Below are 12,140 nucleotides of genomic sequence, written 5' to 3' on the forward strand. Positions count from 1 at the left end.
GGAGGATGAGTGACTGGAAGACGAAGGCGTCCGAGCTGGCTAGGGAAGGAGGTCAAGGCTGTGGAAGCCTGACGTATAGAAAGGAAGTATAGGGGCCATGTGATGGGTTCCATGGGTCCTATCTACAAAGGACCCCTGGCAGCTCTGAGAGCCTGAGCTGAACAGACACTGTGGTTGATGGGTAACATGGGAGATGATCTCTAGTCCCCACGATGAGTCTGAGAAGCACACAGTGTGGTCTCTGTTCCCTGGGTGGGAGGACCAAGGCTTAGAGAGGTACAGGAGCTTGTCTTTGGCTATTGAGGCACTACAGGGAAGAACAAGGTTGGCATTATTCTTTTTGTAATGGCAACTATCCCCTTAGTTCCTAGTTTTATGAAATTCACACTCCAACATATGGCTCCCTAATGTACACGTACATAAAGAACTGAAAAGTGGCAAGTGGTAGGAAGGTGGCAAGTGGCAGGAAATAACGTATGCCAAACACCAAAGTGGAGGCATAATTTGTAAACTGGTGGTACCTCTCCTATGTCCCATTTATAGGACTGTGACTTGAAAACGTCACACTGCTATTATTTTAATTTCAAAAAGTATGCCTGCTGATTGTCTAACATGCAAGCATCACAGAAGTGTGGACAATAAATTGTGCAAATGTTCCGTTCAACTCTTGCCTGCAATTCGGAACTGCTATAAATGCCAGTTGTTGAGAACTGACCATAGGGTGAGATTCTGTGCTACTACTGTTTGTTTAGAAGTGAAAATAAATGGCTGAACCCCTTCAAGAACATGGACATGGAGCACCCGGTGTCAGCTCTCTTGAGGAGTGTGCTGGGCAGATGGCCTGAGTCTCCCCCCATCACCCCCACCGCAGGTGCTACCCTGAGACTCCTCCTTGAAAAGTGCATCTTCGGGAAAGGGAGGGGTTGGGACGGTGGATGGAAGCCCCTGGTGTGCCAAGGTAACATGCCTGCTTCTGTGGGCCTCCAGGTCGAGCATCTGACAGAGTCCCACTGTCTCTCAAGGCCAATCTCTGGAAGGAGCGTGTGTCCTTTTTCATCAGGATTTATTGACAAAATTACCTATGAAGGCAAGCCAGATTGATGTATTTGCTAAGGCCAGCCAGGGATGAACAGGGATGCAGTGCTTTCAGTCCTGGCCCCGCTGGCTCACGGTTGGGGCAGGGGAAGAGCAATCCAGGGCACACAAAGTACAACGTGTAACGTCACTCTTTATTATGAAAATAAAACGGTGATCATGAGTGGGGCGAACACACAGAGCAACTGGCTCTCTGGGTGGTTATGTCATGCGGCCTGCAAGTTAACTCTGGCTTCCTGGTCAGCCAGGCCTTACGCTGGTGAAAAGAGGAAACAAAGAGGATGTGAACGAAGACAAAGAAGACATCGAAGGGCTCCTTTTAGGAGATTTGCTTGAAGGCCTCCGCTGGGATCTTGCCCTCGGTCTAGAGAAAGTAAAGAACAGGAGTTGGGATGTTAGTAGAGCCAAGTGCCCTGAGTTCCATCCCCACACTACCCGGCCTCCATCTTCTTGGCCCTCCTGACGACCCAGAGACAGCTGTCTTTTACCCACTTGATTCCCAGACCTCACCTGGAGCATAGTGAAGACCTGACCAGCTCTAGTGTAGTTCCACTCATTGTCCTGAAGGCACCTGGGGTGGGAGAACAACAGGTGCTCTCCATTACTACCCCAGGACAGACACGCTGACTATGCAATGCCACCCTTAATCTATGCTACCTTTTTGCTGGGTCACATGTACCAATATGAGCACTATTGTAACAATGAAAAAAGGCCTAGGGAAAACCAAAATGCCTATCCCTGACATTAATGCCCACTGGAATTCAAATCAGAAACACAGGGGTATTCAAATGAACAAGGGAGCTTAATACACATTGATAAAGAAAGATGTTCAAGAAATAACAAGTGGAAATTCAATAATACGTTTCTTTTTTATTGAGATATAATGCACATACTGTAGCAGTCACCATTTTAAGGTGTACAATTCAGTGCTTTTAAGTCTATTCGCAAGATTGTGCAACCATCACAACGATCTAATTCCAAACTATTTTTATCATCTCAAAAAGAAACTCCTTAACTGTTAGAGATCACTCCCTGTTCTCCCTCTTCCCCAGATCTTGGCAACCACTACTCTGCTTTCGGTCTCTACGGATCTGGCTATTCTGAACACTTCATATGAATGGAATCATATAATTATGTGGCTTTTTGTGACTGGCTGCTCTCACTTAGCACATAATGTTTTCGGGGTTCATCCACGTCATAGCGTATATCACAACTACATCCTTTTTCATGAATGAATAATATTCCAATAATATTCCACCGTATGGATGTACCATATTATCCATTCAGCTAAAGGTCAATCGATGTGTTTCCATTTTTTGGCTATTTGGAATAATGCCACTATGGAAATTCATGTGCAAGTTGTTGAATGGGCATATATTTTCATTTCTTTTGGTATACACTTAGGAGTGGGATTACTGGATCATGTGGTAACTCCATGTTTAAGATTTTGAGGAATTACCAAAATCGTTTGCCCAGCAACTGCTCCATTTTATGGTTCCAGTAGTAATACATGAGATTTCCAATTTCTCTGCACTCTCACTGACATTTGTAATGTTTCCTTTTACTGACTAAAGCTATCGTAGTGGCTATGAAGTGGTAACTCACTGTGGTTTCGATATGCGTTTCCCTAATGACTAATGATGTTGAGAAGATTTTCACACACTTCTTGGTCATTTGTACATCTTCTCTGGAGAAACGTCTATTCAAATCATTTCCCCATTTTTTAATTGGGTGGCTTGTCTCTTTGTTGTTGAGTTGTAAGGATTCTTCTTGTCAGCGATGTGATTTGCAAATATTTTCCCTTGTTCCCATCAGTCGGTTTTCTGCTTTCTTGATAGTGTCTGCTGATGCACAAAAGCTTTTAATTTAGATGAAGTCCAATTTACCTATTTTTTTCTTTGGTTGCTTGTGCTGCGGCACTATTCACAATAGCAAAGACTTGGAATCAACCCAAATGAACATCAGTGACAGACTGGATGAAGAAAATGTGGCACATATACACCATGGAATACTATGTAGCCATCAAAAAGGATGAGTTTGTGTCCTTTGTAGGGATATGGATGCAGCTGGAAACCATCATTCTTAGCAAACTATCACAAGAACAGAAAACCAAACACCGCATGTTCTCCCTCATAGGTGGGAACTGAACAATGAGATCACTTGGACTCGGGAAGGGGAACATCCCCCCCCGGGGCCTATCATGGGGAGGGGGGAGGGGGAGGGATTGCATTTGGAGTTATACCTGATATAAATGACGAATTGATGGGTGCTGACGAGTTGATGGGTGCAGCACACCAACATGGCACAAGTATACATATGTAACAAACCTGCACGTTATGTACATGTACCCTAGAACTTTAATATTAAAAAAAAAAAAAAGAAGAAAAGAAACGGTTGCCTAATTCAAGGTAATGAAGATGTACACTTACGGTGTTTTACAGTTCTAGCTCTTATTTTAGGTCATTGATCCATTTTCTGCCAGTGTTTGCACATGATGTGAGTTAGGGGTCAAAATTAATTGTTTTGCGAGTGGATAGCCACGTCTCCCAGCACCACTTGCTAAAAAAGACTATTTTTTTTCTCCATTGGATTTTTTCAGCACCCTGAATGATGATCAACTAGACATAAATATGTGAGATTATCTGTGGACTCTCAATTATATTCCATTGATTCCCACGTCTGTTCCTATGTCGGTACCACACGATCTTGATTAATGTAGTTTTGTAGCAAGTTCTGAAATCTGGAAGTGTGAGTCTTCTAACGTCGTTGTTCTCTTTCAAGATGGTTTTGGCTGTTTGGGGTCCACTGCATTTCCACATGAATTTTGGGATTACCTTGTCAATTTCTGCAAAGAAGTCAGTTGGGATTCTGTCAGGGACTGCAATGAATCTGTAGATTGTTCTGGATGGTACTGCCATCTTAATGATATTAAGTCTTCCAATCTATGAACGTGGGATGTCTTTCCATGTACTTAGGTCTTCTTTAATTTTTTTCAGCAATGTTTTGCAGATTTCAGAGTATAAGATCTGTGCTTCTTCTCTTAAATTTGTTCCTACATACTTTATTAATAATTTTCGATGCTACTGTAGATGGACTTATTTTCTTAATTTCATTTTTTGGATTGTCCATTGCAACTACATAGAAGTACAAATGATTTTTGTATGCTGTATCTTTCAACCTTGCTGAACTGGTTTATCAGTAGTTTGTTGTGGTTGATTCTTTCAGATTTTACAAATGGAAGGTAATGTCATCTGGGCATTATGCCATTTTAAAAAATATTTACATATATCAGTATAAAAATATGATACCTTTTTCATGGGCCCCCCTGTTTTTTTGGAAGCAAAATATCTAGATAGTTATTTTTCCAAATTGCATGTGAGTTTCCACTACTCATTCCTCTAATGTCCCAACTCTCCCCATCCCCATGTACCCCCAGCACTCACTTCTGAGACCACTCCAGTTTCATCCCAGACTGGGCAGAGAAAGCCTGCACCATTTCCTGCTGCTCCTGGGAGAGGGAGGGCTCAGAGCTGGAGGAGAGTGTGGACACTGGGATGGAGAAGGCACTCTGAGTCTCTTGGGGGCTGGCGTCCCTCACAAACAGCTCGTCATTCACGATGCACAGACTGCAGGAAAGAAAAATGCACCCTCATACTGGACAGGTAGATAACTCCACACCCCCAACAACAGGATCCTTCTTAACCACTGCCACTCAACAACCAAATTCCTTCCATATCCCTAACTGTGCCTGCCTCCCAGATTTTTTGGCTGGTGCCCTCTAACCCTCCCACAGAGTCCACCTTTGGAGAGGCTGTCTACCAGCTTCACTAGACCTTTAGCTCTAACCCCAACGCATTTACCCTGTACAACAGTCCAACGAAGTGGATAGTCTTATTCCAATTTTCAGAAAAAGGCACTGAATCACAGAGAGGTCGAGTAAGTTGATCAAGGTCACATAGTTTGTGAATGTTGGGGTGAGGAACAGAATCTGTATTCTGACTCCAGGGCCCACACTCTTAAACACTAGGCTAGACTGTTCCTTGGATCTTCCTGTTGGCCTTCCACAATACTGAGAACACCCCGAGGACTGCACCCACCACATTTCCACGACATGGGCCCCAAGCTTGGATGGGTGCTCCCACCCACAACACAGCACTAACCTGAAACTGCTGCCAGGGGTAGCGATGAAGGTCCGGGTGAAGGCGAGAACAGAGCCCTGAGACTGTCCTTCCACTTCAAAGACAACAAACACCACCACCTTAGAGTTGCACAGGCTTTAACATGCTCACACGGTGATCCCCCGTCAGAGTCTTGCTTGACACTCACACAGAAGGCGGGGCAGACCAGGACAATTGTTCACTTGGAGTCAGGCGGATGTGGCAGGAATGGGGAGGGCAGCAACAGGAACAATCCGCTCCCAGTGACAGGGCCCCTATCATGTGTGGGGCCCTGTGAAAACCACAAGTTCACTTAATGCCTATTTCACAGTAGCCCAAGAGATAGGTCATTAGCCCCATTTTGCAAATGAGGAAACTGAAGGGTTAAGTAACCAACCACAAGTTCACAGAGTAAGGACCTGGGATGAGAGCTGCCAAACTCCACAGTCTGTGTCCTTAACACACGCCTGAGCTGTGCAGGGCAGACAGGCATGGACCTAGGTCAGAGCAGGGTGGTTTGAGGGCAGAGTGGGGGTGGGAAAACACGGAGGGAAGAAGAGGAAGGAAAGGAAAGGAATGAAATCAGGGAAGCTGGGGGAGTTCTGAGAGGGAGCCCAGCCAGGGGGAGGGAGCAGCGGGGGATCTGGGGAGGGGACTATACAGACACTCACCTTCCTTGAAAACCCCATTGACAGAAAAGCAGAGCATCCATTTCTGAAAGGGAAGAGCTCAGGTGCTCAGGATCCTCCTTAACCTCCTACCCACCTCTGGTTCTCTGGGCCTGCCCAAGGGAGGAAGCAGGTGCTCACCGTCTGGCACCACATGTCCACCAGGATGGAGCTGAGGTCATGCTGAGTTTTGGGCAACGCACTGAGGGAGTCCACAATGTCACGTTTTGTGTGCCTCAGCAGTTCCCCCTTCAGGTCTGTAGAGGAGAAGAGAAGCAAGGAACGGCAGGGTGGGGCGGGGCGGGGCAGGGGGCTGCCACACCCTGGTCCTTGGCCCCTGTGATTGTTCCCATCACACCCCCTTACCTTGCCCACTCTTCCCCATCACACACTTACAGGGGTCCTTGAGTGTCTTCATATTCCTGCTATCCTCAAAGTACTTGCGCAAGCTGTTCCTAGGAGAAAAAGAGGAGTAGGAGTGGGTGGCCTGCCCAGTGCGGGCATTTCCAGGAGTTGGCCTGTGTCTGCTGGGGAGACACACAGCCCCAGAGCAGGGTCTGAGTCGTGATACTCACGGGGCTGAGTCCTCGGCGTCGAAAGGAATAGCCAAGGAGAAACAGGCCTCATCGTGGTAAGCACCGAGGAGACCCTGTCGATCTCCAGAGTCATAGATTGAGTAATACCTGTGGGGAAGCAGTGAGGATAGGCTACCTCTGATGAGACTTGAAAACTCCCATGAGCTGACCTGTGCATGGGTGGCCCAGCCTGCCTCAGCCCTCCCCTTCCTCATGGTCCCAGGGTTCCAGGGATACTCACTGCTGCAGGAATTGCAGGACTAAATGCTTTAGGGTCTCAGATCCAGTAAAGTTTTCCTGAAATCAAAAGACAATTTGGATCTATGCGGTGGACAAAGCCTCCCTTACAACACCCCAAATCTTGCTTGGTCCTTCTTCCTCACCTTGCAGGGTTTCATTATCTCAGAGCTGTCAATGTCAACAATCATTGGTGCAGATAACTCTCGGCCGTCCTGGAGAAGGAAAGAGGAAGTCAGCAGTGGAGACCAAGGAGGTGGAGCTCGATGACCAATAAGATGAACATGCCCAGGGAGACAAGCATCAGAGGCCAGGTGGGAAATGGGCCTGGAAATTCCAGTGGGCAGCTTTCTCATGGAGTGCTGGACATCTCTACTATTACATGAAAATGTGTGTGTGTGTGTGTGTGTGTGTGTGTGTGTGTACACATTTTCAGGGAGAATATTCTTGCCTTTTTCAGGAATCCCTGCCTGTAAAATGGATGAGGGTCTGATACAAGCATGTAATCTAGGCAAGACCCAAAGGACTTAAGGGCAGGTGTGGAGGTCATGTTCTTGAGTAAGAGGAGACAATGATGACGGTATTATACATACTTACCAGGCGTAACAACTTGGGGAAACAATCCCGGATGGCACTGTCCAAAACCAAAAATTGAATGAAGTGACTGACAGTTCAGGGTGGCACAGTCTCTCTCCCACTCCCTCTCACTCTCCTCCCTCTCCTTCCTCCTGGTTAGCTTCCATCTAGACTGTCCTGACTCCCTTTACTCCAGTGCCACACGAAACAGCACTGGGAGCCCAGGTTCCAGGGCTTTCTTCCCCTCCCTCCCTCCCTCCCTCCCTCCCCTTTGTCCAAGTCACCGTGGAAGGCTCTGCAGTGAGCAGAAAATGGGGTGGGAGCCCAGGGCTCTGCTACCTCACCGGCTGTCCATCAACTTGCCTGACCAGGCCCTGGCCAAGACCACGTCAGCCCTTAGGGATGGCCCAGGATGCTGGGACAGGGAGGTGAGTGAGGCCGGGCTCAGGAGGCAGAAAGGGGAAGGCAGAGGGGACGACATCAGAAATGGGGTGAAGGTAGGGGAGGGAGAGATGGGTGAGACATAGGAGAGGAGAGACAAGGGAGAAACAGGATGCAATACAAAGGGAAAGGAAAGACGCTCTACTGCGGAGGTGGAGTTTAGGGAGGAATAGAGGAGAAAAGGGCTCCCCTGCTGCAGCCCTTTCTCTCACTGCCCCCTGGCTGGCCCTGGGGACTGAGGCAGGAAAGGAAAACATGCACCTGTTGGGCTGGGGCCCACTGGATGCAGCTGGAGCCTTTCTCACCTGTGTGAGCTCAGTCTGAGCTGCGCATGGGAAACAGAGCAGCCACGGGGACAGGAGACCTTCTCCCAGGAGGAGTGAAGGGTCAGGCCCCAGCTCAGCATGGGGTTCAGAGCCTGGGGATCCCCTCTCCCGACCACTGCATTCTCTTCTGATGGTCACTGACTCCTGTGCCCATCTGTGCTGACGCCTTGACCGAGGGATGCTACCCGTCTCGGGCTACCCAGGACTCCTCTGAGGGCCCAGGCAGGACAATGTGAGGTGTGGAGGGAAGGAGAGGCAGTGCCCTGAGAGGCCTGTCCTTCTGTCTCCCCAACCTCCTCGGCCTTCTGCCTTCCACTCCTGCCTCAGGAACGTGGCCCGCTTCTGGTCCCTTGACTCAGGAAACCCAGGTTTCTCCCCAAGGAGGGCCCAGCTCCTGGCATTGGGCCAGAGGAAGAGATGGCATGACAGCAGCCACCCAGGGCCTCGGCCCTCAGTATGAAACAGGGAAGCCCCCATGCCAGCCCAGGACAGGTGGGGGGACATTTTTGGAGCAAGAGAAAGAGAACGCCTCTCAGGACAGGGGAGGGAAGCCCCATCTCAGCATGGAGGCAGGAAGGCCTGTCTCAGCATGAGGCCCTGGACTAAAGGACTCTTCTCAGTCCAGGGCACCAGGATCTGAACACTGCTGGTCCTGGGGAGGTGGGGGAGCCCCGCTTCCTGGAGCACACTCACGGAGGGCACGCTGGAGGAAGCTTGGTGGAGACAGGCAGGAAACGCACCCCAGAGCAGGTGAAAAGGGGAGCATGTCAGAGGAAGGAAAGGAGACCTCTAAGCACAGATGAGTGAGTAACACAGAGAAAGGAATGTGTGTGTGTGTGTGTGTGTGTGTGTGTGTGTGTGTGTGTGTAGGAGGGGAGGTTTGTGGTCCTCCTGGAGAAGGGAATCAGAAGGCTGGGAGGGCCATGGCTGGACCAGAGCCAGCACCAACCGCTCCATAAATTGCCATCCCTAAGTCTCCCTCTCAGGCAGACCGCTCTGCCCCCACTTGCCTTAGAATTGCTGCTGTCAGCCATACCTGGGTCAAAGCGGAGATTCTGGAGATCAAGAGCTTGTTGGGAGACATTGTACCGTTTGTTCATAGTCAGCTGCAGAGATAGAGATGAAGACAGAGGCTCTGAGGCTCTGGTGGTGGTGGTGGTGGTGGTGGTGGTGGTGGTGGTGGTGGTGGCGGCGGCGGCAGTGGTGGTGATGACAGGGAAAGAGGGGACCAGGGGAAGAAGAGGTGGGTCCAGGAAGTGAGCATACAATGATCCTTGAGTCTGTATTACCTTAAGCATCTCCATTTGGCTTGGCTTCAACTTATTCTTCACAGAGTAGGGCGCAGTAGAATGATTGACAAATATACATATCTGCAGGGAGGCAGCGTGGTAAGTACCAGGACCTCTAATCCCAAAGAGGACGACCAGCCCCCTGGCCTGTCTTCCTGCCCAGAGACTAAGTACAGGGAATGCCCTCAACACACACCTTTCGGTTCTCGTCATCACAAATCTTATAACTGACATCCTTCAATACGGAGGCAGTACTAGCATCCTGGATGAAGAAGCATGCCCGATTTTGGATGTAGTGAAACTACAGGGAGTGAAGGCAAGAGCAACAGCATCAGAGGCCAATGGCCCCTGCTGAGCTAGGCCTCTCCTCGTCCCCCGTGCCCACTCATCTGGCTTCACCATCCTCTCTTACATCAACCGGAGTGAAGGGGGCACTGCAATGGCTCTGGATTGAATTCATTAGCCATGACTTGTCATACTTTATCCCGTTAGGAATCTAAAGGTAAAAAGAAGAAATAGGAGAGAAGGGAGAGACAACATGGAACTAAGGATGGAGAACAGAACCAACCAGCTGTTTTTTTTTTCTTTTTTTCCGACCTTCTACTTAGCTTAGACCTCTAAAGAAAGGACCGCTGACATGATTTCTTATTTTTGTGCCAAATATGGATTCCCTAAACTCCGTTTCCCCCTATTCCGAAGCTCTCCTCCGAATAATCAGCTTAGGGTGTTTTAAGTGGTCTTCCTTCTATCAGGTTCCAGAATAGTCTATCTAATGCAGACCCCACCCAGATACTCACTGTGACCTTGAACCAGTTCCTTGTGTATCCATCCTGTGTGTTCTGCCTCATTTTTCTCTCTGGAGGTTTTCTCTTTCTCCACGTGGTAATACAGATTTCGTCTTCACTATGCCATTTCATTCTTCTGTCGCATCGGATGCTATAAGGAGTGCTGTGGGGAAGAGGAGAGAAGGCGGGTATCCATTAAATCTAAGAACATCTTCTCTACATGCTCCACTCACTGACGCCAGGGCTACAATTAGGATTGCTCAGCCACTATTCCACTTCCAGCATTCTTCAGTGCTTTAATGAGAGAAGAAAAGGAAGACCACAGAGAATGAAAGGGTTGCACAGTCCTGGGAGCTGCTACTTGCAAACCAAGCTGCCTGGTCACTTACTGTCTTAGTTGTTGGTCCTTGTGGACATCCCGCATCTCCACGCTTCCATCATTCTCCTGGCAGTGTGAAGGTGGACGCTCATACCCACCATGTTCATGATAACAGTTCCTCTTGTCAAAATTATCCCGGAAAGAATTCCCACCTTTCTTTCTTCCTTGAAAAGGGCTACCATGGTCATGGCATTCTGCAACTGAGAACAAAAAGACACGTTTGAGACACATCAATGGTCCACTTACCATGACGTGAGCTAACTCCATGGTAGGGCAAGTAAAGTGCCAACCCGCCACACAAACCCCAGAAAACAAACTCCTCTGCCTGTCCAGATACAACAGCCTTATCTCACAGGTGGCACAATCAGGGGAGGAATCTTGGGAGAGGAAGCAACTGTGTTGGACCTCTTAAGAAACGGAGCAGGAATTATAAAGAACAGAGGTGCATGTGTCCATGGGTTGGACTAGACACTAGCCACACACCTGGAAGGGGTCCTAATCTTGCCTTCTCTCAGGCTTCTCTAACCTAACAACCACACCAACACCTGGGAGACAAGCTCTCTCGCACCTCCCAAATCCAATCTCCAAATGCATTCTGTGAACAATCAGCAAGTTATACTTCTTTGCCGGTGTAGTACAAGCTTTAATGACAGGTGGGTCTGATGTAACAGCTTCTCAAGCTGCCCTCCTGCCTCCAGCCTTGCCCTCAACAATACTCAGTTTGAAATATCCAGAGCAAGCTTTCTTTTTGCCCAGTCTGAAATGCTTTCAGCCCAAGAGACAACTCTTCCTAAGCAAGTGACAGAATTACTAGAAAGAAAATCAGCAGATATTGAAAACCACTACAGTAACAGGATCTAAATGACATAAATAAAACACTGTACCCAACACACTGTAGCCAACAATGAAAACAGAGCGCTTTTCTTTTCCCCTCTACTGTCTTGCAGCATTCACGAAGGTAGACCATCTCCTGGACCGTCAAGCAGACCTCAACCAATTTCAAAATGTACACCTTGTCTCAGGGCACCCTTATGAATAAAATTTCGGTCACTGCTGACCTCTCTGCAATGTACTGATTACGGCCAGGCCTCAGATGAACTTCTGTAGGGGGGGTCATTGCTTTCACCGTGTGTGACCCACTGTCAGGACAGTCCTGCTCCTCTCGACTGTTGGGACTTTCCCTGTGTGCCATTAGAAGTGAAATTAAATGTGGGCAGAGTGTCTGACCTAGACATTCCTGATGCTTGGTCCCCACAACTTGGAGGTGGGGCTGGAGTGCTCTCTTTCTCTCACACTCTACATCCAACCGATCAGGATGGATGTATCTTCTCTTGGCTCTACCTTTAAAAGATATCCAGAGTCCGGCCACTTCTCACCCGCTCCATTGCTACCTACCCTGGCCAGGTCACCAACATCTGTCTCCTGGATTATGCTGCCTTCCAAGTTGTCCTTCTGCTTTCGCCCTTGACTCCCCTACCATCTATTTTCAACACAGGAGGCAGAGTGACTTTTTAAGGTGTAAGTCAAATCTTGTCATTCCTTTACTCAAAATGCTTTAACCGGGGTTTGGAGCCCATCAGTATGTTAAAAGCTATGAGTCCATAACAGTACT

At 48.4% G+C, this 12,140-nt stretch overlaps 1 protein-coding gene across 1 annotated transcript in view; it reads right to left on the reverse strand.

The window, feature by feature from the left end:
- Positions 1-1,208: 1,208 nt before the first annotated feature.
- The window catches only part of LOC108520077 (nuclear RNA export factor 2-like), an 11,781-nt gene continuing 849 nt past the window's right edge, over positions 1,209-12,140 (reverse strand). Inside the window, exons 2-18 of the mRNA XM_017859348.1 lie at positions 10,539-10,728; positions 10,162-10,312; positions 9,777-9,860; positions 9,561-9,665; positions 9,365-9,445; positions 9,112-9,181; positions 7,330-7,406; positions 6,879-6,947; positions 6,737-6,792; positions 6,496-6,603; positions 6,317-6,375; positions 6,062-6,177; positions 5,924-5,966; positions 5,256-5,328; positions 4,539-4,721; positions 1,606-1,666; positions 1,209-1,459 (exon numbers count right to left, since the gene is read on the reverse strand). Of these exons, the coding sequence (XP_017714837.1) occupies positions 1,415-1,459; positions 1,606-1,666; positions 4,539-4,721; positions 5,256-5,328; positions 5,924-5,966; positions 6,062-6,177; positions 6,317-6,375; positions 6,496-6,603; positions 6,737-6,792; positions 6,879-6,947; positions 7,330-7,406; positions 9,112-9,181; positions 9,365-9,445; positions 9,561-9,665; positions 9,777-9,860; positions 10,162-10,312; positions 10,539-10,728 (1,571 nt within the window). The 3' untranslated portion in view covers positions 1,209-1,414. The remainder of the gene's footprint in view (positions 1,460-1,605; positions 1,667-4,538; positions 4,722-5,255; positions 5,329-5,923; positions 5,967-6,061; positions 6,178-6,316; positions 6,376-6,495; positions 6,604-6,736; positions 6,793-6,878; positions 6,948-7,329; positions 7,407-9,111; positions 9,182-9,364; positions 9,446-9,560; positions 9,666-9,776; positions 9,861-10,161; positions 10,313-10,538; positions 10,729-12,140) is intronic.

The sequence above is a fragment of the Rhinopithecus bieti genome, unplaced genomic scaffold, assembly GCF_001698545.2.
Source record: "Rhinopithecus bieti isolate Rb0 unplaced genomic scaffold, ASM169854v2 scaffold_50801, whole genome shotgun sequence".
In the NCBI taxonomy this organism is placed as follows: Eukaryota; Metazoa; Chordata; class Mammalia; order Primates; family Cercopithecidae; genus Rhinopithecus; species Rhinopithecus bieti.